Here is a 22,941-nt window from a genome sequence, read left to right as displayed (position 1 = left end):
CCCCCGTTGTCCAGCTTTGGAGAAGGGGTTGCTTCTCGTGGGAACCTCCACTCTGGGCAGCCAAGAACTCCTAGAACAGCTTCAGGGAGCAGAAGACTCCTAGTCACACGCCATCACTAACCATGGTCCAGCCTGGCTCAGGGGAAGCCTTCAGACCTCCTGAAGCTGCCATAAAGTCCCCTGCCCTTGAGAAAGCGACTCCCAGAGCCCATCTCCTCAAGCCCTGGAGACCTAGGGTGCTTTGGCCGGGATTGTTCCCCATTCCATCCTGTGAGGGAGGCAAAGAACCGGAGAGCCTCCCTCTACCACCACAGCCGTCTCACCTGGCCAGACTGGCTGGAGACCAGCCTCCCTGGGCAGGCATCTGGGGCAAATCCTCTGCTCAGACAACTTGGGACAAAAGAACCCTTCATCATCAGCTCAACCAATCACAAAGAACAGACTTTATTGACATATTTGGCACTAAAACCCACACAGTTCCAGCCCCACAGCGAAGTACCAGGCATCATACAGGACCAATAAGTTAACATAAAGGACGCTCATGTGTGTGGGGGTGCTTGGATGTCTCCTGGCTCAGCCTAGGGAGCTCTGGGCTCCCAGGAGGGCACGGGGAAGGGAAATAGCTGTACATTAGTGAAAGGGGCTTCGAGACAAAACAAGAGAATAAGAATCCAAAGTAGGAGATTCAAATGTCATGGGGCCGGCATCCACCCAAAAAGTGGGGGAGTTGCAGGATGTGGTCAGAGTGTAGTGACAGGTATGCAGGTGCTTGTCCCCAGGCTCTCCTCCCCTCCCCCAGATTCCTGATGGGCCACCTAAGCTCCTCCCTTGGCAACCTTGCACAGTTGGCCACACCACCTTCTGTCCAGGAGGGGGAGAACTGGGCTTCTTTGGGGTCAGGCACCAAAGTTCTTGGAGGTTTAAGCTCTATTTGTAGTTTCTGTCCAAGTCCAGGGCACTCAGAGGGGAAAAGGTTCTGCATGGACAGAATCTGAACTTAGCTCTCCCTCACCTCGCCTCTGCTCTGTGCTTTCTCTTTGGAGCAGGAGATCTGAGGGCAAAGAGGCCCAAGGATGAGGACCCAGGGTCTACAGGATGGTCTTAGCACAGGCCGTTTCCAGGCCTGCTCAGGTTTTAGCACATGGGACAATGAATGAATGCTCTTGAGAGTGAGTAAAAATATCTGTAAAAATAAGGACTTGCCCTCTTTCAAGGAAATCCAGTCTCAGAGCAGAAGCACAGCTGGGTGGGGAGCAGCAGGGCAGGGACCCCCACCCCCGCCTATAAGAACACACCACAGACATGGGGCCTTTCCAAAAACACCTGGAAGGCACTGCTTTTTAGGACTATAATGAAAAGGTGACAGAAGGAAGGGTGGGGTTGCCAGTCTTCACGACGCCCAGAGAAGCTGGTCAGAATATGAGCTGCCCTCCGCCAAACACCACAGGCCAGCCCCCAGCCTGGGCCTCCGAATGCTACAATCTGGCGAAGCCCCAAATTCAAGGCTCAGAAGTCTGAGTCGATGTGGGAGCCCAGAGGGCACAGACAGCACATGGTGAATGACTGGGGCCCCTACAGGGTGGGGGTTGGGGGTTACGGGGTGAGGAAAAGACAGGGTCCATCCTGGAAGACAATACTCCACCAGGACATAGAATCTTGAACCTACCGCTTCGTGTGTGCATCACAGAGCACATTATAAAGGGGGAAGAAGACTCTCCCCCTGCTCAGACACCCCTACAGTACCCAGAGAGCTAGGAAATTGTGGGGTGGGGGAGGCACACTAGTATGCCTCTAGCTGCAGTCCCAGGGACAGGAGCTGTTCCCTGGGGATGTTCTTGGAGCCCAAGGGTCGAGTCTGTGAGGAATCCCAAGTCCGTGAGGAATCCCAACGTGACCTCTGCCTCACGCATCTCCTGCCGCTTGCAGAAGGAGACAGAAGCCGTCAGTCAGACAGGCAAGGCCTCAAGTCCAGTAGACCAAGCTCTGGGGAATAATGCATCATCATATTATAGGGATTTTGAGGACATATCACAAATATAAATCCTAAAGTCAGGGTTTCTGGAAAAAAAAATTAAAAAAAAAAAAAAAAAAAAAAAAAAAAAAAGGCTCAGCCCCGGCTCATCGACCTGCGATGGGGGTCAAGGAGCTGAAGAAGGCACTCAAGGCTGGGAGGGCTCGGCTCCGGTCCTGTTGTGGACAAGTCTTTTCCAGTAGGAGGGCCGGGGTGTGGGGGGTACACGGTAACACCAGGCCTTGGTTACACCTGGCTGACAATCTCGCCATTCTCAGGCACAAAGACTTGCACGGGGGCCCCTTCGGGTGATCTCCGGGGCACATACACTGTGGCCACCTGCCAGGGTCAGGAAGAAAGGAGAGATCTGTGAGCAAACCAGGTAGAAATGTCCAGAGAGCAAATGCAGGCATGCCATCCCCGTCCCTATGGACGCTGACTGGCAGCAACACGGGCCCAGCCTCTCAGCCCCTGCCCCACCCCAGGAGGTTCAATGTCCCCCGTTGATCACCCTTTATCTATTTTCCACTCCAGGGGTGTGACAGGCACCTTGACCTCCTACTCCCTGCCTTTCCTGGGCTCACTTCTTGTCATCCTCCCTGTTGGGCAGGTTGGGATGGGCTGGGCCTGGGCTGAGGGCAGGTTCAAGCTGGCAGGAAGGGAAAAGCAAAAGCGCGTCAGCTGGAGGGTGCGGCCCGGGACAGGGGCCAGGCTGCTGCCCGGCCAGGATGCCAGCTGCAGCCCAGAGAACTGGGGGTGGGTGGGGGAGGGACGTGCAGCTGGGCCTGCTAGGAATCGTGGGTCTCAAAGGAGCAGCCTGTTGGTAACTTCTGGAGCACACCCCCTGCAGAGCCCTCCGTACCAGAGAGAAAGAAGACAGGACTCCTGTGTTACCCCCACTTCCGGAATGAAGGTCAGGGCCACTGAATCCACAGTTGACACCCTTACGTCATGTCAGAGTGCTCTATCTTACCAGTCTGGCCCCTGGCCAATAAGAGAACCACTGACTAGTACTTACTTATACACGACTCTGATCATTTTACACACAGTAACTCATGTGAAGGTCCTGGCCCTCTGAGATAGACGCCTGGCCAATCAATATTACTCCCACCCCCCCAAGCCTAACTTCAGAGTCTGTGCCCTTAACCTTCAGCTACCCTGCTTCTCAGCCCCCAGGTGTAGAGGGCTGTCAGAGAAAGATGACACACAGGCAATCACAGGTTCTGGCTTCTGCGAACACGTTTTCAGACTCCCTTTGTCCTGAGCCTTCAGGTCAGGAAATTTGGGGGTTAATTCGGCTTGGACTTCCGATTATGAATAGAGGCTTATCTGCTTTGCGGACCATCTATGGAGCCATTAAGGAAAAACGTCTCTGCTCTCTTCCAGGATTACCTCCACCAGCGCAGGTGGGTATGCGTTCTGGAGCCAGAGGCAAAATTAGGAGAGGCCCCAGGGAGGCCTTGCGAAGCCAGGGGGAAACGTTTTAGTGGTCTGTCCTTCCTGGCTGCAGGTGGTGCTGCAGGCATGCCGCCTCTCTGCTCCGGACCCGCTAGAGCGGCAGCCCTTCCCCCAGCGGCAGGCCCCCTCCCCGGAAGCCCGGAGCCGTCGTACCTGTGTCCGGGGACCCAGGGCTCGCCCAAAGCCCTCTCTCCCGGGGGGCAGGCTCCGGACGCGGAAGGCCCCCTGGCGGTCCAGCGAGTGTGGGCGGCCGCTCCGGAGGCGCGCGCGCTCGTGCCACGACTTGAGCTCCTCTGAGACGGCCGCCTTGCTGAGCGCACGGCCCGCGGGGTTGTCCTTGAGCGAGGGGGTCCGCAGCACGCGGCCGCGGGGGGCCACCAGGCGCTGCCAGCGCAGGTCCTCCTCGTAGGCGGGGCCCGAGGCGGCGCGGCCCAGCTCCCACTCGGCGGGCGGCGGCAGGGCGCTCTCGGCCACCAGCACGTAGCGCCCGGGCGCCAAATGCCCGGGGGGCAGCAGCAGCTTCGGGTAGAGCGCGCCGGCCGGGCCCCAGGCCCCGCGGTGGCGAAGCGGCTGGGGCGGGGACAGTGGCCGCAGGAAGGAGATGTCGGGGCTGCTGCTGCCGGGCGACGTGGGGTGCGAGATGCTGGAGACGTCGGAGCCGCTGTCCTCCGAGCAGGAGTGGTAGGCGGGGTGGGGCAGCGGGGGCTTGGTCGGGGGGAAGCAGGAGTCGGGCACCGTCACAGTGTAGTAAGTGGGGCGGCGGCGGGGGAAGGCGCTGCGACCTCGGCCCTCGGGGCCCGCCCGGAAGGAATCCGTCCTGGGGGAGGAAGGGGAGACGCACTGAGTCTGGGAGTCTGGGAGGCCCAGGCTCTTCCCGTGGGCCTTGGGGGGCGGTGGGGTTGGGGGCGGTGAAGATAAAACGGCAAGGCCGAGGCCTTCCTCGCAGGAAGCATGGCTCACAGGCCGGGGTCTTGGGTCAAACCTCCCCAAAATAAACACCCAGATCCCCCCCCCCCCCCCCCCCCCCGCCGCCCTCCTGTGCCAGGTTCCTGCTGCATTCACACTTGCGCTGTTTGTGGCAAGGATGCCCCAGCGATGTCTCCTATTTTCTGCCACTTTAGGGACCCTGTGTCCAGCTGCATGACACCCACAGAAACGTGCAGGGAGACATGGCCGGGTGTCTAAGCTGGACTTGTAAAGCTGTGTGGGGCACAGACCATGGGAAGGAAGTAGATGGCCCGCCATCCACAAGCCAAGGAGAGAAGCCTTAGAAGAAACCAACCCTAGCCTGATCTTGGTCTTCCGGCCTCCAGAATTGTGAGGCAGTAAAATTCTCTTATTTAAGCCACCCATATGGCCGGGCTACCAAACTAATATAGAGATAGCCGCCTTCACCGTGTTCCTTCCTAAGGGCGGCAGCCCAGGACCTATAGGGGCTGAAATCCAGCCCTCACTGTTAATAGGCGCTACAGTGGGGCTGTGTCTGCCCACAGGGGGCGCCTCTCACCCCTCTGCACAAAGGCACCGTTTGTAAACTAGCCCGGGAAGTATGTAAAATATAAAATTCATTGCTTGACTTGAGAGCAGTTGTCCCAAGCCGCACCCCGCCTAGCAATGCCTGACAAGCACATTTCAACCCACAGAAGAACCCAGCAGTCGTGCCCAGGGCGTTCGTGTGCTGCCTGTCCTAGCTTTGTAAAACATTGGAAAATAACATCCGACTGATTGTCATTATTTGCGGATTCAGTCTTTGCAAAAATCTCCCCCAGCAAAAATGTATTTGTAACCTCCAATCGACACTCACAACACTTGCGGTCATGTGTGGACGTGCAGAGAATCGTGAAAATTTGGGGATGCCCACGAGGCACATTCTCCGCTGAGGCGGAACAAGGCAATGCTCTGAGCTCTTGTTGTGGCTTTTATACTACAAACGAGTATCCTCTCCACAGTCTAGTTAGTGCGATGTGTTTCGTATTTTTGTGCTCTTTCTTGGCGACTTTACTGTTTAAAACGGCTCCAAGTGCGGGAAGGCTCTAGATATGTCTTCTTGCAGAATATTAAGTATTACTTGAGCTTTATTTGGGCATGACCTAGAGTGCTATCGGCCAGGAATTCAAGGTTAATGGGTCAATAATATATATTAAATAAGGTGTCTTTAAACAGAAGCACACATGAAACAAGGTCATGTACTGATCAGTTGACAACAATGTTGTGACCAGAAGCTCTCAGGAGCCTACCGCACTATCTGCCCTAGGAGCAATGGTTCAGTATTGCTCACTCAGTGTTTGCTGTGATGTCATGGGATGCAAAACTACCGCAAATAATGAGAATCGACTGCACATCAGTTAAGAAAGTGAATCGTCCACTGCCAGCCACCAATAATAAAACAATCTTAAACAATTGCAAAAGTGTCTACCAAGTTCCATATTCTCTTGCCGTAAAAGAATCTGGCTAAGGGGACGAACCATGAATCGCATTGTGCAGTAAACAGCCTGCTTCACAAATGACGCCCTGCTTGTGCGTGGCATGGCCTCTACTGAGAGGTGCCCCAAGAAGGGATCCTAGGGAGAAGCCACAGCACGAGGCATGTGCCATCCACAGTCCCACCTACATCCTAGAAGCCACCAACACCCAAATGTAAGCTCTCAAGAGTGGGTCCCCCTCTCCCTGCACCTCTGGGGTGACCTCTTACCTCAGAGACTGCGACTGGCCCCTCCTGCCTTGGATCTCGGGGGTGGCTGGGGCACTGATGCGGCCCTGCCGCTGGCCAGGAAGGCTGCGAATGGGAACCACATGGTAGGAGGCAGGCTCCAGCAGCCAGAGGCTGGAGGTGCTGGGCCCATCCTGGGGTGTGGTGGCTGGGCTGCTGAAAAAGGATTAGAGACAGGTCAGTGGCAAGAATGCCTCCATTGTGGGGCTCGAGTTGTGCAGAGGAAGGGGGGCACAGTGGAAGGGGATCGCCAAAACTCATGCCTCCCACCATCACACAATTAAGGAGAGGGGCAGTCTCCCAGACCTTCCCCTGTTGCACCCCTCCTCCAGCCAAGCACAGTTCCCACCTACTCCCCGCCCTCCTTCCTCCCCGTCCTGACCTGGACTCGCTGTTGGGTTCAGAAGACTTTCTGGGCTTCTCGTAGGGGTGGTCCAGGCTAGTCTCTTTCCAGGGGCTGTTCTGGATTGGGGCCCGCTCCGGGCCCCCAGTCTCAGGCCCCGCGGGTTCCAAGCCCTCGAGGCTCTGGGGTGGGAGAGGCCGGGAAGGTGGAGCTGGGGACTCCGGGGGAGCTTTTGGCATCTGGGACTCCTCTGCAGAGGTAGAAGAACCTGGTGAAGTCAGTGGCTGACAAATAGGCCCAAATTGGCCTGTGCCTTGCTCTCCCTCCCAAGGCCGCTTGGCTGACTACTCCAGGCTGTGGCTCCAGGCCCAGATGCTCGAAGATGTTTTCTTCTCCTTTGGGACTGCCTCTCTCACAGCTGTTTTACACCTGCCTCCTTCAAGAAGCCTCCCCGGGTTGACTCTGCTTAACTCACATTATTCTACCTTCTAACCTTTGCTCCCACTACCCTGTCTGCAGCTAACTTTCCACGTACCGATTTTTCTTGTTCATGCTGTGCCCATGTGTGCTATTCCCTTATTGACCTGGGCACTCCCCTAGGCAGGGCTGTGCTACCCTCTTGGTCCACCTTGACCCCCAACATCCTTAGGGTTTATAAACAGGGTTTTTAATCTATTGACTGTTGTTTCCATCCCCAGTGCTACCCTCTGTTCAAAAGGGACAATGATTATGGCCAGATGGCTTTTAGGGTCTGACAGGTGCATATTGAATTAATGTCCCAGGGCAAAGGCAGGGACACCACCACCCCCCGCACTCTACAGGCTCTGCTAGAATTCACTTTTTATTTCCCTGTCAAACTGATTGAACTTCTAGAATGGGAAAAAGTCGGCACATTCCCACCCTCAAATGAACATGCGCAGGGGGACACAGAAATGATCTTCAAGCAAGAGCACAGACCCTGAGCCCAGCCTGGCACCCCGCCTTCACTAGGTCACTAAATTTCCACTTCCCACTTGAAGGCCTCACTAGTGAACTCTGCCAAAGTCCCCCCCCTCCACCCCCATCCCCGTCTTCCAGTAGGAGCCCAGCCCTAACAACAATCCCTAAACTACCCCTCTCACCTTCCTCCAGGAGCAGCCCATCTGATAGAGAGCTGTCATCTGAGGCACTGAGCTCTGGGAAAGTCAAACAGGAGAGAAGGAGGTGAGGAAATCAACCCATAGATCTGGATTAACAGGCAGTATGGACCCCACCCCTTCCTGATAACATCCCTTATCAGGAAATACCAACTGTGTACTAAATACTATATTGGATATGAATATATTACTTGAAAGTAGAAAAGAATCAGAAGTTAGGAGCAAGAAGACAGTAAACCTGATTTTAATCCTGGCTCTGCCATTAGCTATGCAACCTTGAATAAGCAATTTTAATGCTCTGGGCCTCAGTTTCCCCATCTGTCAAAAAAGCCAGAGCTTCCTCTGGGTTTCCTGACAGTGGGAGGGAAAGGCAAAGGGTCATTTTGGAAGGCCCTCAGGATGAAAATTATTTCCCTAACTCTTCCAGTGTTCTGAGATCATAAATACAACTCAAGGACCCCAAATCTGAGAAATCCTGCATTACCAGCACCAAGAGCAGTGCAAAGTGGGAATCTGAGCTATGGGGTTGGCCTGGCCGGATACGGAAGGCTCTTCAGTTGGTGATATGGCGGGTCACCTGAAGGAAATGGGAGTGTGACATTTCTGCATGGTATGGCAGCAGCTTGACCCAAGAAATCTGAGGGAACGTCTATTTGCCATCGCCCTTGGACAAACTGAAACTTCAGACCTTGTGAATACTCCTAAAATGACCTGGATGGAATTCACAAGGTATTTTCAACTATGATAACAATAATGAGGGGACATTAACAATAGCTAAAATTTCTGTGGGTGCCTGGGTGGCTCAGTGCATTAAAGCCTCTGCCTTCGGCTCAGATCATGATCCCAGGGTCCTGGGATCGAGCCCCACATCGGGCTCCCTGCTCAGTAGGGAGCCTGCTTCCCTTCCTCTCTCTCTGCCTTTCTCTCTGCCTACTTGTGATCTCTGTTGGTCAAATAAATAAATAAAAATCTTCAAAAAAAAAGATAAAAACAATAGCTAAAATTTCTGTTGTGCCAATACTTTCCTAAGTACTTCATATATATTAACTCATGTAATCATCAAAACCACCACGTAGGGTAAATACTATTATCATCATGTAACAGCTAAAAAAAAAAAAACAAGGCTTGGAGAAATTGAGGAACGTGGCTTAGGTGAATCCACCAAAAGGTGACGGAGTCAGAATTCATACCCAGACAGTCTGACCAGACTCTGGCTCGTCACCATGACCATTTATTGGCTCTCCTGTTAGCTGGCATCTAATGCATAAGTCATTCTCCAGAAAGTTCTAAGTAAACAATTCCAGCTATCTTGAAATCTTTTATAACAGGGATTGGCAAGCTGGGGGTCCTTGAGCCAAATCCAGTTAAATAAAGTTTTATTGAAACACAGCTACAGCTTTGCTTATGTAATGTCTGGCTGCTTTTGAGCCACAGTGGCAGAGTTGAGTGGTTGTGACAGAGACTATAAAGCCCATGAAGCCCATAAAATATTTACTCTCTGAGCCTCTACAGAAGTTTGTCAACCTTTGCTCCACAATTTAAATGAAATAAAAACTCTACCGAGAGTCGTTCTTAAACCCTGTAGGGCATACTGCCCAAGAAGCTGGGCCGACTCCCAAGCAGCCAGCTATCCCAAGGTGCGCTTGGCTCATACTGGCCTTTGCTTTGGGGTTCAAATGAGGAGACACCCTTTCATTGAATTCTGGTTCTCTGCCTCTGATCTTTTCCAAAACCCTGGAGAATAAAGAGTTTTATTTTTCACGGATGCTAAGCTGAAGAAATTGGGGGATTGTTACTATCATGGCCCCCCGCTGCCCCTGGGGTTAGTCGTGTGTTCTGGTTTGACTATATGGCCTGGGAAGAAAGACATCATGTCTCATCATCCCTAATCTTCATAAAAACAAGCAGATCATTGGCCAGATTCACTGGCCAAAAAAAAAGTTCACTGCCAAAAAAGTGCACTGGCCAAAAAAAAGTGCACAAGGGTCATCTGGGGACCCATTGCCTTTGTAGAGGTAAGGTACAGGTGGGTCACATCTATCTGCAAACACAAGCCATTGCTGAAGGCTGCTCCCTGTCTTGGCCACACTGCCCCAACCCAGCCCTGGATCAACCTCGCCCTGCCCTCGGTCCAGCAGTGGCCGCGGGACTCCCCAGGTGGGGCGGTAACTTTGGAGATCATACCCACAACGTGAGCCTTCTCAAAGGTTGCACTGTTCCACAGGCTGCCCCTAGCTACATGGGGCTGTGTTAATTAAAATGAAATAAAATAAAAAATTCAGGTCCTCAGTCACATCGGGCACATTTCAAATGCTCAGGGGCTCCTCGAGCGGCTACCATATTGGACAGCACAGGTATAGAACATTCCCACCATTATGGAAATTCTAGGAGGCAGCTTGGCTGAAGGCAGGTGTTGTCAGTCAAGAAACACATTCAGAGCACCTACTACAACTGGAGGTTGGGTCCTGGGGAACTTCTCCTCCAGTTCACCATGGTAAATTAGCTTAACACCTGACTGCTCCCCGCCACCTGCAGGGTACTAGCTAATTACTCCCACCTGGCATAATTAGTAATTATCCTAAACTGAATGAGCCTTGAGCAGAAACCAAGGGAGCAGGTGGGCTTCCCCCCCCCCCTTTTTTTTGGTTGCTATTGTTTGTTTGCTTTTTCTTTTTAATTTCAAACACCTTTCAGCTACTAACTAATTATTAATCCCTTTCTACTTCCTCCTTCCAGGGAAAGCAGGGCTGGGCAGGGGAGCCATAGAGCAGGAATTACTTGCTCAAGCCACTGGGCTCCCAAGGAACGACATTAGAGCCCAGGACCTCATGCCCACGGTCAAGGCAGGGTTTGAAGGTAGAGAATGCAGGGTCTTTCTCTGGTTTGGAGGCTGAAAGGCAGCCACTTCACCCTGTTTCCTCTCTACAGCTCCGTCTTCACCTGAGCTAAGGGCCTGGAGAAGGCTTCAGAACGTCCTGCCTCCCACGGTGGGTTAACCAAAGCCCCAGGCAAGTCCTGACCCCCTCCCCGCCCCCAACAAGGAGCATCATGGGTAGCAATGGCAGCAGCACAGGGACAGCACCCCCACCCTCTGCCACCCCACCACCTGCAGGCTTGTGAGCAGAGGGGGCTGTGGGATAGTACCAGCTGGAGGGGGACACAGGCAGGGCTGAGACAAACCGCAACAGGGACACGGAGTAAGTGAGTCCTCAGGGACCTTCCTGCCTGAGTCCATAGCTTCCTTTCAGGGGGGCAGAGGGTGGGCGGTACTATCAAGTGTGTGGACCCTGTTGGAGTAGAGGGAGGATGGAGAACTTTTTTTCCATCTGTGCCTTGGAGACATGGAGTGCTACCTTACAGCCAGGCCAGGCCAGAACCAGGTGACCCAGAAGAGTCTGGCCATCTGAGCCTGTGTCAGGTGCACTGGTCTCCTGTGTTTCCTGGGCCAGCTGTCCCACAGAGGCCCCTCTTGCCTCCTCTGCTTCTACTGGAGGTGACCTGGGAGGTGTTTGGTCCCATCCTTTCTCCCTACATTAGAGGGAGATGTGTGGCAATGGAGACCTCCGTGACCTGGGCTGAGAGCATCCCCTAGTCCAAGGCATGGGCCACCAGGCATGAGGGACTCTAAATACAAGTGTCCCCAACCAGGGGAGGAGAACAGCCTCAGCAAAAAGCCAACCCAAGGTGCAGGGTAGGAGCCTGATGGTGGGAGAAGTAAACAATTCCCCGTGCCCAGACCGAGGCGTTGGCATCCAATTCTGCCCCGGGCCACTGCTCCCCACCCCACCCTGGTTCTCTCCCCTGGAGCTGGGGAGCTCTGGGCTACCCACGAGAGGCCCGGGGTCAGGGCAAGCAGGACGCCCTAAGAACCAGCAGGGAGGGCTGCAGTTCAGCCTGACAAGCTGGATTTGGTCCGGGGAGAGCGACAGCCACACCGAAGGGCTCAGAACCACTTGTCGGCAGGTAACCGGAGTTAGACGCACGGGGCTCCAGTAATGGCAGGCCTGTGCAGGGACACCTTCCGAGGTATCCCCACAGCCCCAAGTCTCCAGGCCATGGGGCTCAGGACTAGACCAGAGGCCCCGTGAGAGCGGAGAACAGAAGTGGAGGCCTCCCTGTGACTAGGGTGGTTCTAGATACTTAAGCGACGGTCGGGTGTGGCATTTGTGGGGCTGGATTTCCACCTACACATCCCACGAGCAGCTCTGGCCCCTGAAACAATTCACGGAGCAGCTGTGAGTAGCAATAGTAGGGCCCTGAGCGGCCTGACACAGGCCAGGGGACAGTTCCTCAGGTCAGAGCCCGAGCTCACGGAAGCCTCCCATTTCCCAAACCATATATGCCAGCCCTGGGGCCTGGAGGGCAGGAGGGGAGCCCTGCCCACTGCTGCTGAGCAGACCCTAGGACTAAGCTCGAAGTCACCCTGAGGAGCACCTTTCTGCCCAGGAGGCCTTCTTGAGGGCAGAGGACGTTGAGAAGGATGAGGAAGGAGTGGACTGCTTTCTAAGGAGATGGGGGAGAGGATCTCATAGGATGGAGAAGCCCTTTGCCACGGCCTGTCGGGGCTGCAGCAGGTCAGGGTGGGGTAGTGGGGGACCGAGGAAGCGGGTTTCGAGCTAAAACCAAGCTAGAACATTGACACGGTGCTGGGCACAAAGGCAAATGCAATGGCCCCGAGTCCTGGCCCTTGCCATCGCAGGCAGCTCGCACGTGGCCCGGGGCTCTGGGGGCGGCTGGCTCACCTCGGCCCAGGGGCAGGGCAGCGGTGGAAGGGGGCCCGCTGGCGCGCCGCTGCTCGCCCAGGCAGCGCTCCAGCTCCTTGAGCTTCTTCTCCTCCTGCAGCATGGCGTGCTTGCGCTGCCGCCGGGCCTGCCTGCTGAGGTTCTCCTCCCGGCACAGGCGCCGGGCCGCCTCGGCGATCTGCAGCTGCAGGGCCAGCTCCCGCTCCAGGCTGCTCAGGGGGTCCTGGGGAGGGGGGAGAGGCAGGGGTCCTCACTCGGGGACCCAGAGAACGGCCCTGACCCCGGGGCCCTGAATCCTGACCCTAAGCCCAGGAAGCAGGGACGCAGATAGCTGCGGCGGAGGCCACGGGGCAGAGGGTGGGGTAGTGGGAGGTGGCCGAGAGCAGATCTGTTGCCCTGAGAAGTGGGCAGGGGGACCCACCCACTAGCCTGCCCCCGGAGCTCCCTGAGCCAGGCAGCGTGGGAACCAAAGTGGGACACTTTCCCTCCTGACCCCAAGGGCTGGTCAGGCAGGCCCAGAGAAACTTGCTGCCTTTCACACCACAGGGAAGGGATCCTAGGGCCCGAGCCACCCCCGCCGCCTGCCTGCCTGCCGTGTGGAGAAGGAGGACAGCCCTAGGGGCCAGAATAACCTGTTTAAACAGGCCATTGCCTCTCTGGGCTGGTGGTTGAGCGCGTAACTGATCTTCTGCCTACTGGCAACCAAACCCAGCATCTTCTCGAGGTCCCAGTTCTTCCAGCTCCTGTGGTGGCACCCCTTCCCACAGCCACCCGGGCTACAGGTTAGTGGGTGCCCCTCATCAGCACAGAGCCAAACTCCCTGACGGGGTGTGCTGGGGTGAAACGGAGATGGCCAGGTTCTGGCTGAGCGCACTGTGTCTTAGGAGCTAACCCCTCCACATGGCGTGGCCTTGGCTAAGTGAGCAACACTTGTGGGGGCAAGATGGCCCACTCGGGCTCCTCACCTCTCTGTGCAAGGCCCGCTCGTCCAGTTTGTAAGCTGCTCCGATCCTACGGCGGACCTTAGGGGCCTTCTCCCCTGGTTTGAGGGGATACTCTGCTGGCAAGATACCCGTCAGCTCCTGTGGGGAAACAAAGTCATCCAGGCCCCTCTCCATGTACGCAGCCCTTGGCCAACCAGGAATCGCCAATCCCACGAGCTCTGCATGGCCTGTGCCTGCCCTTCCCAGGAGGCCCCTGCCCATGCCTCACCTTACCCCATAACCCGGAGTACCCCATAACCCTCACTGGACTCTTCAGGGCACCCCCTACCTTCCATCCTCTTTTCCTTCAAACTTCAGGTCCCCCCTCCTTCAGAGATCGACTCTGGCCCTGGTTACAGTCACACGCACGCCTCTGTCCACTCCCGCTCCAGCCCTTCTGTCCTTCCCTCCCTGTGCCAGGGGCCCCACCTGGGCTAATTCCTTCTCCCCCCAAGCTGTCCGGTGCCCACGCCAAGTGCTGCACACGGGACTCCAGGCCCCACCCCCTCTTCTGATTTCCAGAATTCCCTCCCAAGCAGGGTTCCCTTTCCACAGCCCCAGCATCCCAAACTGTGGCTCAGATTAACCCTAGGTTTGCTGGGGGCCCGGGGGGCTGGCCGGGGCTCTCACCGCCTCCCGGAGGCAGAGTCTCTTCAGCTCCTCCAGTCGTGCCTCCAGCCGTGCCTCCAGGGCCCTCTGCTGCTTGCGCACCGCGTGCGTCAGCTCCTTCATGGGGGAGACAGGGCTGTCGGGGCCTAAGGGGTGGCAGGGCACAGCTCAGCAAGGTGGGGGAGACCCTCTCAGACACTTGTTAACTATCCCCGGGGTGGTGGGGGGGATGTGCTCCCATGTACAAAGACACACACACACACACACACACACTCATGTACACACACAGCCTCATCCCTGCCCACAGATGACAGGTCAGCTGCTGCCGCCGGTGTCATAACCACAAACACATCTCCTGGCCGTCCCAGGTGGCAACATGACAGCTCACGGGAAAGGGCTGGCCCCCAACCCCAAGGCAATCTGCAGTGATAGGCGGGCTACAGGTCTGAGCTCTGTTCTTCCCCTTCCCACCCTCCACCCCTACAATTTACTTCTGCCTCTACTACTTCTTCCTTCTCTTTCCCTCTCTCTCTCACATATGTGCTTCTTTCTTCTCTTCTGTCAGGACGACAGACTCAGGCCGACCAGAGAGACAGGACCTTTCCAGTAGCCAGATAAGATTTTTCAGCTTCTTAGTAATCACTAGGGCCAGAGCTGCAGAGACCTGTTCCAGATAGGATCAGACCTCCAGGCCAGACCATCCGGGAAAACTGCAGCCCCTCGGGTATCTAGCCCCCAGCTGAGGCCTCTCCCACCCCTCCCACCTTCTCCCACTCATCTTCCAGCCACTCACCCTAGCCAGCCCTGGGGCTTGGGGCCTCGGAGAGTCAGGCTGGGGGCCCACAGGGCGGGATTCCCCCAAACCACTCACCAGATTGCAGGATGATGCCACTGTCGGTGTCGCTGACCTCATCCTTATTCTCCATGATGGATGTCGGGGAGGAGGGGGCACAGAGTAGGGAGGGGTGATGCCGTTCCCAACCTGAGCCAGGATGTGGCGACAGCCTGCAGGTTCCCCAGCTTCGAAGAGATAAATAAATAAACTAAAACCAGCTGTAGGTAAAACCCCTTGGTTCTACACAGACCTTAAGTAAGGATCCGATATTTGAGGGCAGGGGGAGAGGATGCGAGGACTGGGTTTCTGGGAGTCTGGGGTTGGGAGGTCCTTGGCGCTGGGGCTGCTGCAGAGAAAGCTCGTCGGGCCTCACCAGCAAACCCGTTCTCGGAGGGGCCCTCTGAACCCACCCTAGCCTCCTGCTGCCTCCTGAGTGGCCACAGGAACCACTGCGACTGGGGAGAAGGATGAGGAAAAGAGCAAGAAAGAGGAGGAAAGGAAAGGGGTAATAAAAATGGGTGGGAACACGAAGCAAGGAGGAAAGGAAAGCAGAAGGGAGAAGAAGTCTTCTTGGGGCACAGCGGTCCCCATGGGGCTGACTATCCTCAGCCTGAGAACCCAGGAGGCATGAGGCCTGTCCCGCTGCCCAGTGGGTGACAGACAGTACTGGGTACTTGGCCAAGCCCTCAAAGCCCGTGCTGCCCTCAAAGCCCGTGCTGCCCAGCCCTCTGGACCAGGGTCTTCATCCAAAGGCAGGTGCCAGAGAGCTGGCTGGAAGCAAACCACTATGTGTAGGAGACCCCTCAAGGAGGAGTCGGCCAAGATCCCTATACCCCACAGCCAGGGAGACCCAGCGCGTGTGTGTGTGCGCGCGCGCGCGCGCGTGTGTGTCAGGGTCACGGGTGGGGTGGGATTTGTGACTAAAGTGGAAGCTGCTGGAGGACAAGGAGGAGCCGAGATCACCCACTCCTCTGCCTCCCTGGGCTTGAGCACACTTGGTGGCACAGGTACACTCTCCGAATGCGTCGGCCCAGCTGGGCTCCCTCCCGTCGCCAAAACAACACCTGCTGCTCGCCCCCTCTCTCCTCCCTGAGTTCACACCCCTGCTCAGGGTCCCCACCAGCCAGGGTTCTGGCAGCTGTTGGCTGGAGCAGGGAAGGGGAGAGGCGGGCGGAGCCCAGGCAGGCGGGCTGGAAGGAGAGCCCAGCCACCTCCTCACTGAGTCAGCCCATTGAGCAACAGTCCAAAAGTCCTTCTGAGTTTCTGTCTGGAGCTTATCCTGCCGGCCTACGGCACAGGGCCATGGGGTGGAGGAGGTGGGCTCCGCCCTCCACCATCAGCCCAGGGCCGAGGAAAGCAGGCCTTGGGAAAACTGAGCGCAAAGCAAGGCCGCAAAGCAAGGCGAGAGGGAGAGGGCTGCGGGCAGCCCAGTCCCCAGGAGGGCCTCTGCCTCTCGAGACTGGAAGAGCAGGAAGGATGATGGGGCTCTTTTATCGACCTCCATCAAGCACTCAGCCCATCAAAGGACCGTTGAGCAACAGCAATAAAAACACAGCCCTGAAAACAGTAGGTACCTGCACTTTGGAATTCCAATTCTCCAGGAAAGTCTAGAGAATGGATGGTAGGATTAAAAAAAGAAAGACGTTTATGTGGAGCCTTTGCAAACATACCAAAGAGAGAGAATGGCCCATGTTCTGGAAACCCAGAACAGGACATGCAGTGGGAGAGCCACCCGTGCACGACCCATCCCTCTGGAAGATGAGAGCAGGCCTAAGGGGCAGGCGGCTGACCCAGCCCCCACCCACCACAGGCAGCCTCTACCGGTCCCCAGCAGCCAGGGGCAGGGCCCGGCCAGAGCTAGAAAGCAAGGCCCTCACAGCTGGGACGGAGAGGGCATTTTGCTTTGGACAAGGAAGGAGGTGATGTGGGAGTGAAGCCATTAATTAGTCACACTTGCTAATTAATTATTAACCACGAAGGCGTTGCCTTGGGAAGTTGTGATACCTCCGCCTGGCTTCCCTCCTTGACTGTTGCCGTGTGTAGTAGGGTCACCGGGGCAGAGGGGAGGATGTGAGAGGAGACCCCCACCTCCTGACATACCCCACTCCTCCAGTGTTCACTGCCAGGGTCAAGAGGCTGGCCCTGGCATTCACAGTGGCCCCAGTCGGACGCTGGGCGCACTTGGGGCTAACGCGCGGCTCCAAGTAGAGCAAAGAGCACAGGACCTGAAGTTGGGAGATTCAAGTTCAGCCACGGCCCATGCTGTCCTGAGAGAGTTGCCTGGCCTGGATGGGCCTGCTTTCCTCATAGACACAAAGATTAGATAGTGTGTAGGAAAGGCCCGGTCAGCCTCCCTCTCTGAATCTCGGACAACGTCGCCCTCCTCGCTGTATGGACCCTGCCGGGGTCCCACCTCCACCAGCAGGGCAGAAGACTCTGGAGCCTGATGTTTCAGGCATTGCTTTCCCATAAAGGCAGTTCAGGGCACACGCCGAACCCCTTCCCAAGGCAGGAATCCCTCCCTGCCCTCCAGACCCTCAGCACCCCCCCCCCCCCCCAGCAAACCCAGTCCTGGGTCCTAGGAAACAGGTCACCTGACCAAACAAGGTCCCCAGGAAAAGGCGAAGGAAAGAAGAGGCAAAGACGGAGGAAGGGAAACACCAGCGTCCTTCAGGCTGAGCCACTGAGGACCCTCCCCCATCACAGATGTGCCCCCAAAGCCAGCTCCTGGGCCTCTCCCTTTCTCCCCTAGAGACTGAGGTCTGGGAACTACAGCAGAACAAGGGGCTCCTCATCTGGGCCCACCAGCACCCCCCATCATCCTGTGCCCAAGACACAAGGAGGAAGGGGGTGTTGGTGCTGGCCACCGCAGGGGCTCCCCGCCACTCCCCCTCCCCCCGGAGCCAGTCTGCCCCTCAGCCCCAAAGACCTGCTCCACCCCGCCCCGCCCTCACCTGCTTCTGGGGTCTAGTCTAGGATTCCGGAAACACCCCTTGTTCTCAGGTCAGGGGGCTGAGGGGTGTCGCATGCCGTCTCAGGGTGTCCCAGGACACAGGCAGGCCTCCCTGTCCTCTTTCTCTGACCTGGCTCCCGCACTCGGCTCGCTGCTGGTGGCCGCCCCTCCCTCTGGTCCCGCCTGCTGGCCCGCCTGCCTTTCCTCCTAGGCTGCCTGCCGGCCAGGGGAACCAGGTTACTTGTTGTGACTTGAGTCAGAGGGGAGGAGCAGGTGAGCAAGTCCTTCCCTGAACTAATCCTGCCGTGGCTGTTGCCAGCGGGCAGCTCCTGGGCCTCTGCACTTCCGGGGGCAGGGAGGGGGCGGGGAGTGGGGAGAAAGGGGCTCCCCAAAGAGGAACCCCAGAAGAAGGCAAGAGGGGTCACGTTTTCATGGCCTCAAGGGACTCTAATGCAACACGGTGAGCTGTTAATTGCACAACTGCCCTCCTGACCCTCAGTTTCCCTTTCCAGAAATCAAGGTCTACAAGACCCCCAGAAGGAGGGTGAAGGTCCACAGTCCATGGGGATACCAGCAAGAAACTGACAAAGTGACAAGAAGAGCTCATTGCTCTTTCCGTACACTGGAAGGGAAACCAAGGCCCGAGTTTCATCTCTCCCAAATCAGGTTTTAAAAAGCTTCAGGCAAGGGAGTAACTATGGAACACCATATGGGAAGGTGCTAGGATCCTAAAGACAGCAAGGGTGTTCTCTCCTTCCATCCTAGACATTGCCCCCCAGGATCATCAAGGCCTATTTGTTACTTACAGCCATCCCTCAGCAGGGTCCACGAACACTAAGCTGAACCCCAGCCCTGTCCCCTGCTCCACAGGAGGCATGCTGGAACCCCAGCATCTAATCAAGGGACCAGAGACCAAAATGCAACCTGTTCTCTACAGAAAATACACCTCCAGGTCTCCCACCCCACTGAGCCTCAAGCAAACCAAAAACTGTTCACAACTTAGCCCATTTCACTGCGAGAAGCAAGGGCTAAGGCCGCCTGTTGCTACACCATGGAACACACAGAGACATACTGTAGGTTAAGGACTGCACCCCTCGACGTGTCATCCCACCACCTCCCTTTCTCCCACTCTCTGATACTCCCACGGTGCCTCTCAACCCTGGGGTATAGGCACCTCTACCTCTTTCTGGATTGCTTCCCTCCTCCATCCCCACCTCCAAACCCCATCCCCCTCCCCATTCCTCAGGGCCAGGATGATGGAAGTCTGCTCCACCAAGCAGCTTCTGGGGGCCTGAGCTCTGTTGCTGATGTCCCCAGAGTCCCTACACACATACCCTGCTCCCCCCTCACGTTCCTATACACACCTTCTTTCCAAACAATGCTAGCCCTAGAGTCCTCTGGGCTGACCACCTCCCTCTCTCCAGGCTGAGGCTGAGGGGCCCCAAGCGGGGGGGGGGGGGTGCGTGGGGGGGGACCCCTCCTGTGAAGTGGAGCCAGCTTTCAGTCTGGTCTCCCAAAGAACCCACAGCCCTTCCCTCCCCCTAGTCCTCCCCATCCCCCAATAGACTTGTCACATTCTTTCAATGACAAACAGAGAGAGATTGACTCATTGTAACTGGTCCCCTTCCTCCACCTTGCCCATCCCCCAGCTCCAGGTGGGGGTGATAGAAGTTTCTAGAACTAGCTGATAGCATGTATTTTAACTCACAAAATGAAATTAAGACAATCACTAAGAGAACCAACTATATGGAAATACAGTTCTAAATACAGAAAAACATGGTAATATATATGCCTCTTTATTAACATTAAACAGGATCCAGCAGTGGATAATTTCACAGAGGAGATGAACAGTGAACAATACTTCAAGACAGTTAAACAACTGTAATGGGTATAAAACTATCTGTGAATTCTATTAATGGCGAAGTCACAAGTACTGCCTGTGGTTTCTTGCCATTGTAATTGAAGGCAATGCTAAATTTTGTTAAAGGTTGGTGTGAAATAAAAAAAAAATTTTTCCCATCTAAGTTCATAAACCCTCTGAATTCTATCCACAGATGCTTTGGTGCCCAGGACCCAGTTAAGAACACCACCATCAGGGACCCTCCCATCTCTGAGCTCAGAGGAGAGAAACACAGATAATCCACTCACTGCACTGATCCCCTGGAACTCTCGAAAACCCCCTTGTTCCCTCAAATTCACATGCAGCATTTTCTGCCCAGCAAAACGTGAGGTTTGGGATGGGACTAGCAAACCAACTCTCCCAAGAACACCAGATTCAATGGGTCAGCCATGCCTGTGAACTCAAAACACCAAAAGGGAGGTGGGCACCCCAGAAACTGGCTGGGAATTTTGGGGTTCACTGCCTCCCTCCCAGTCAGCCTAGGGGATTGGGGGACTGACTAATCAATGCCCTGCCCCAAACCCCAGGGCATCCACACCAGGACCACCACTTGGCAGTGGAGGAAGTGGTTTCCCTAAGCAGAGTTAAAGGACTTGGAATCTGATTGTTGAAAGGAGAAACACTGAATCTCTTTCGGGTTTTCAGTTCCCAACCACAAGTCCCAAATCAGGAAACTTCCACACTCTGTAGCCATCCTCTCCAACATTGTTTTGAAGTCCCTTCTTTAAGTTGCCTCTAATACATGAGATTGGAAGTTGTTCAAAGCAAGGGCCTCCTCCTACCACCCTCACATTGCCACCAGCACCCAGCCGAGCGCGGCCTCGGGTGCTCGGAAAATCCCACTTAATGAATTAACAAAGCAATGGTCAGCTGCCGGAGTCAACAGAGCAGAAAAAGGCCAAGGAGCCCGGGACCCTCTAGGCGAAGGCGGATGGGAGAGGGCTCCTGAATCGTTTTCTTACTGCACTCTTCTCTCTTCCCACTGGGAAAGGTGTTCTCCAGCAGGCGATGGTGGAGTGGGCTAGGACAGGAGAACTCCATTCTAGCCTGGAATGTGCCCTGAAATCAGACCTCTAGGCTTTCTTAAAAAGCCCCTTTGTCCGTCCACCCTGCTCCCCTCCCCCACCGCGCCCTCCGCATCCAGGCGGCCCCAGACTTTGCTCCTTTTGTTAGGCTGTTTTCTGGCTTGCCGGAACCTGGCCAGGGGATCCACAGGCATGGGGAAGGTCGAAGAAGGGTTGAGGAGTCGGAAATGTGCACTTTGGGTAGGACCTTGAAATTCCCACCCCTTTTGTAAATTACTCCATTCCTTTTAGGGCCAGATCCGTTAAGGCCGAAGACCATGGGTTTAGGAGCTTGAACTCCCCCCACCCCTCAGTTCACCCGCGCCGCTTCCCCCTAAGTTTTCCCCCTTACCTGTCCCATGGAGCTCTGGCGCCGCCCGCCTGTCCCCGCGCCCCCCGATCCTGCCTCGCAGCTTCAGGACCTGCTTGTCCAGGCCATCTCCTCTCTCCCCGAGTCTCCCCCCGGCCTTCCCTCCCGGGAGGTATTTCATTTAACTTCGGCATTTGCAGCATCCCAAATGTTAAAGATCCCAAGACATCTGTCCCCTGGGGCATACCAAGGCCCATTGGAAAGAGGGGAAAGACTCAAGAAGGGATTCAAGATTCCGAGCCAAGAGTCGGGGCGGGGCCCCCTGTCGGGGTGGCAAGATGCCAGCAGGAATGGGTTTTCTTGGGAGACCCCGTTCGAGGAGGCGAGGCTACCCCCTTCTCCCGCTTTGGGACGCGGGCGTGGCGGGACACCCCCCGCGCTGCCAGTTTCCGCCGCCCGGGCGGGAGGAGGCTCGGCTCTCCGGCCGAGGGCCGCCTTTCATCCGCGCGCTCCGGCCTGGCCGGGGGCGGTTTCCATTCCCCGAGACCCCGGGGTGAAAGAATGAGAGAAGCCGGCAAGAGGGCGCCGCGCCCCTCCCTCTCAGGCCCCCTCCCCCTCCTCGCCGGTCCCCTTCTCCCTCGCGGTGCACCGCGCTGGCTACGGAGCCACCGCGCGCTGGCGCCGCAGGAATTGCCTCCCCTCCTCCGGCCCCAGCTCAGTGCTCCTGGGCGCCGGCTGGCCGCACTCCGGCCGGGCCAAGAGAGGAGCCCACTCCTGGTGAGCGCCTCCTACTGTTCCCGCTAGCCCCGCGCCCCTCCAGCCATCCTTCATTCACTCTTCCCTGCTTTCGTCTGTCCAGGAATCTTACTGAGCACCTACTAGCTCAGCACGGTGGATCACAGTTCAAATTCTTCCCTGGATGATTCCGCAGTAGAAAGGCGAGTAATCAAGTAGCAATAGTATGAATGAAGTAAGGGCTAGAACCCAGGGTCGAGAGAGACAGAGACAGGAGAGGGGAAGAGGCTGGGCCAGAAGGAGGGTCGCAAAAGCGGGAGAAGGCAGCGCCAGGGGAATTGGGGAGGTATAAGGAGGATTTTGAGGCAGCAATGACGGGATATCCAAAAGCATAATGGCAAAGAAGCACAGTAGGTTCTAGGAGCTACAGGGAACTTAGGGTGTAGGATGAGGCGGAAGGAAAAAAATGAAAACAAAGAAAGACAAGCCTAAAGTGGCAGGCAGAGGCTCATCAGGAAGAAGGGTAGCTCTGTGCGGTTGTCCAGGTTGTGCACCATACTAATAAGGAGGGCTCATCGGTGTTCCACCTACCAAACTGTGTGCCCTGGTTCTGCCTAGAGAGGGCGACTTTCTCTCATTCATACAAAAGCACTGTCTGAACTAAGTTGACTGAAGAGCTGCGTGGGCTAGCTAAGGCTTAAGATTTTTATCCTGAAATTGAAGAGAGGCTACTTGTACTAGTCAAGGTTCTCCAGAAAAACATAATCAATAGGTATAAATATGTGTGTGTGTGTACATATATATTAGAAAGAGAAAGATGCAGAGAAAAAGAGATTTATTTTAAGGAATGCTATTGGAATTGCTGACAAGCCAAAATCTGCAGGGTGGCCTGACATGCTGAAGACCCAGAGAAGACTGCAGTTCAAGTCCAAAGGCACTCTGCTTACAGAATTCCTTCTTCATCAGAGAAGGTCAGTCTTTATCCTATTAAGGCCTTCAACTGATTGGATGAGGTCCACCCGTATTATGGAGAATAATGTTTTACTCAGAGTCCACTGTTCCCTTAAATGTTAATCCCTTTTAAAAATACCTTCACAGGGCGCCTGGGTGGCTCAGTGTGTTAAAGCCTCTGCCTTAGGCTCAGATCATGAT

At 55.8% G+C, this 22,941-nt stretch overlaps 1 protein-coding gene across 3 annotated transcripts; it reads right to left on the bottom strand.

Moving 5' to 3' along the window:
- Nucleotides 1–420: 420 nt before the first annotated feature.
- Nucleotides 421–21,272, bottom strand: INAVA (innate immunity activator). Of its 3 annotated transcripts, none has more exons than XM_047705552.1 (10): nucleotides 21,097–21,272; nucleotides 14,864–15,012; nucleotides 14,014–14,138; nucleotides 13,366–13,482; nucleotides 12,401–12,623; nucleotides 7,644–7,697; nucleotides 6,562–6,772; nucleotides 6,162–6,335; nucleotides 3,623–4,286; nucleotides 421–2,350 (listed from the first exon to the last, which is right to left on the bottom strand). In XM_047705552.1, exons 1-10 carry the CDS (start codon nucleotides 21,255–21,257, stop codon nucleotides 2,258–2,260), a joined length of 1,971 nt encoding a protein of 656 aa, XP_047561508.1. In that variant the 5' UTR covers nucleotides 21,258–21,272; the 3' UTR covers nucleotides 421–2,257. The 3 variants fall into 3 exon arrangements, with proteins under 3 accessions (XP_047561508.1, XP_047561510.1, XP_047561509.1); XM_047705554.1 differs by lacking the exon at nucleotides 21,097–21,272 and adding an exon at nucleotides 17,782–17,964 and having other exon boundaries at nucleotides 6,162–6,332; XM_047705553.1 differs by lacking the exon at nucleotides 21,097–21,272 and adding an exon at nucleotides 17,782–17,963.
- Nucleotides 21,273–22,941: the final 1,669 nt, after the last annotated feature.

Source organism: Lutra lutra, chromosome 15 (genome assembly GCF_902655055.1).
Source record: "Lutra lutra chromosome 15, mLutLut1.2, whole genome shotgun sequence".
Taxonomy (NCBI): Eukaryota; Metazoa; Chordata; class Mammalia; order Carnivora; family Mustelidae; genus Lutra; species Lutra lutra.
The sequence above is the reverse complement of the archived record's forward strand: the minus strand, read 5'-3'. Positions and strand labels throughout refer to the sequence as shown.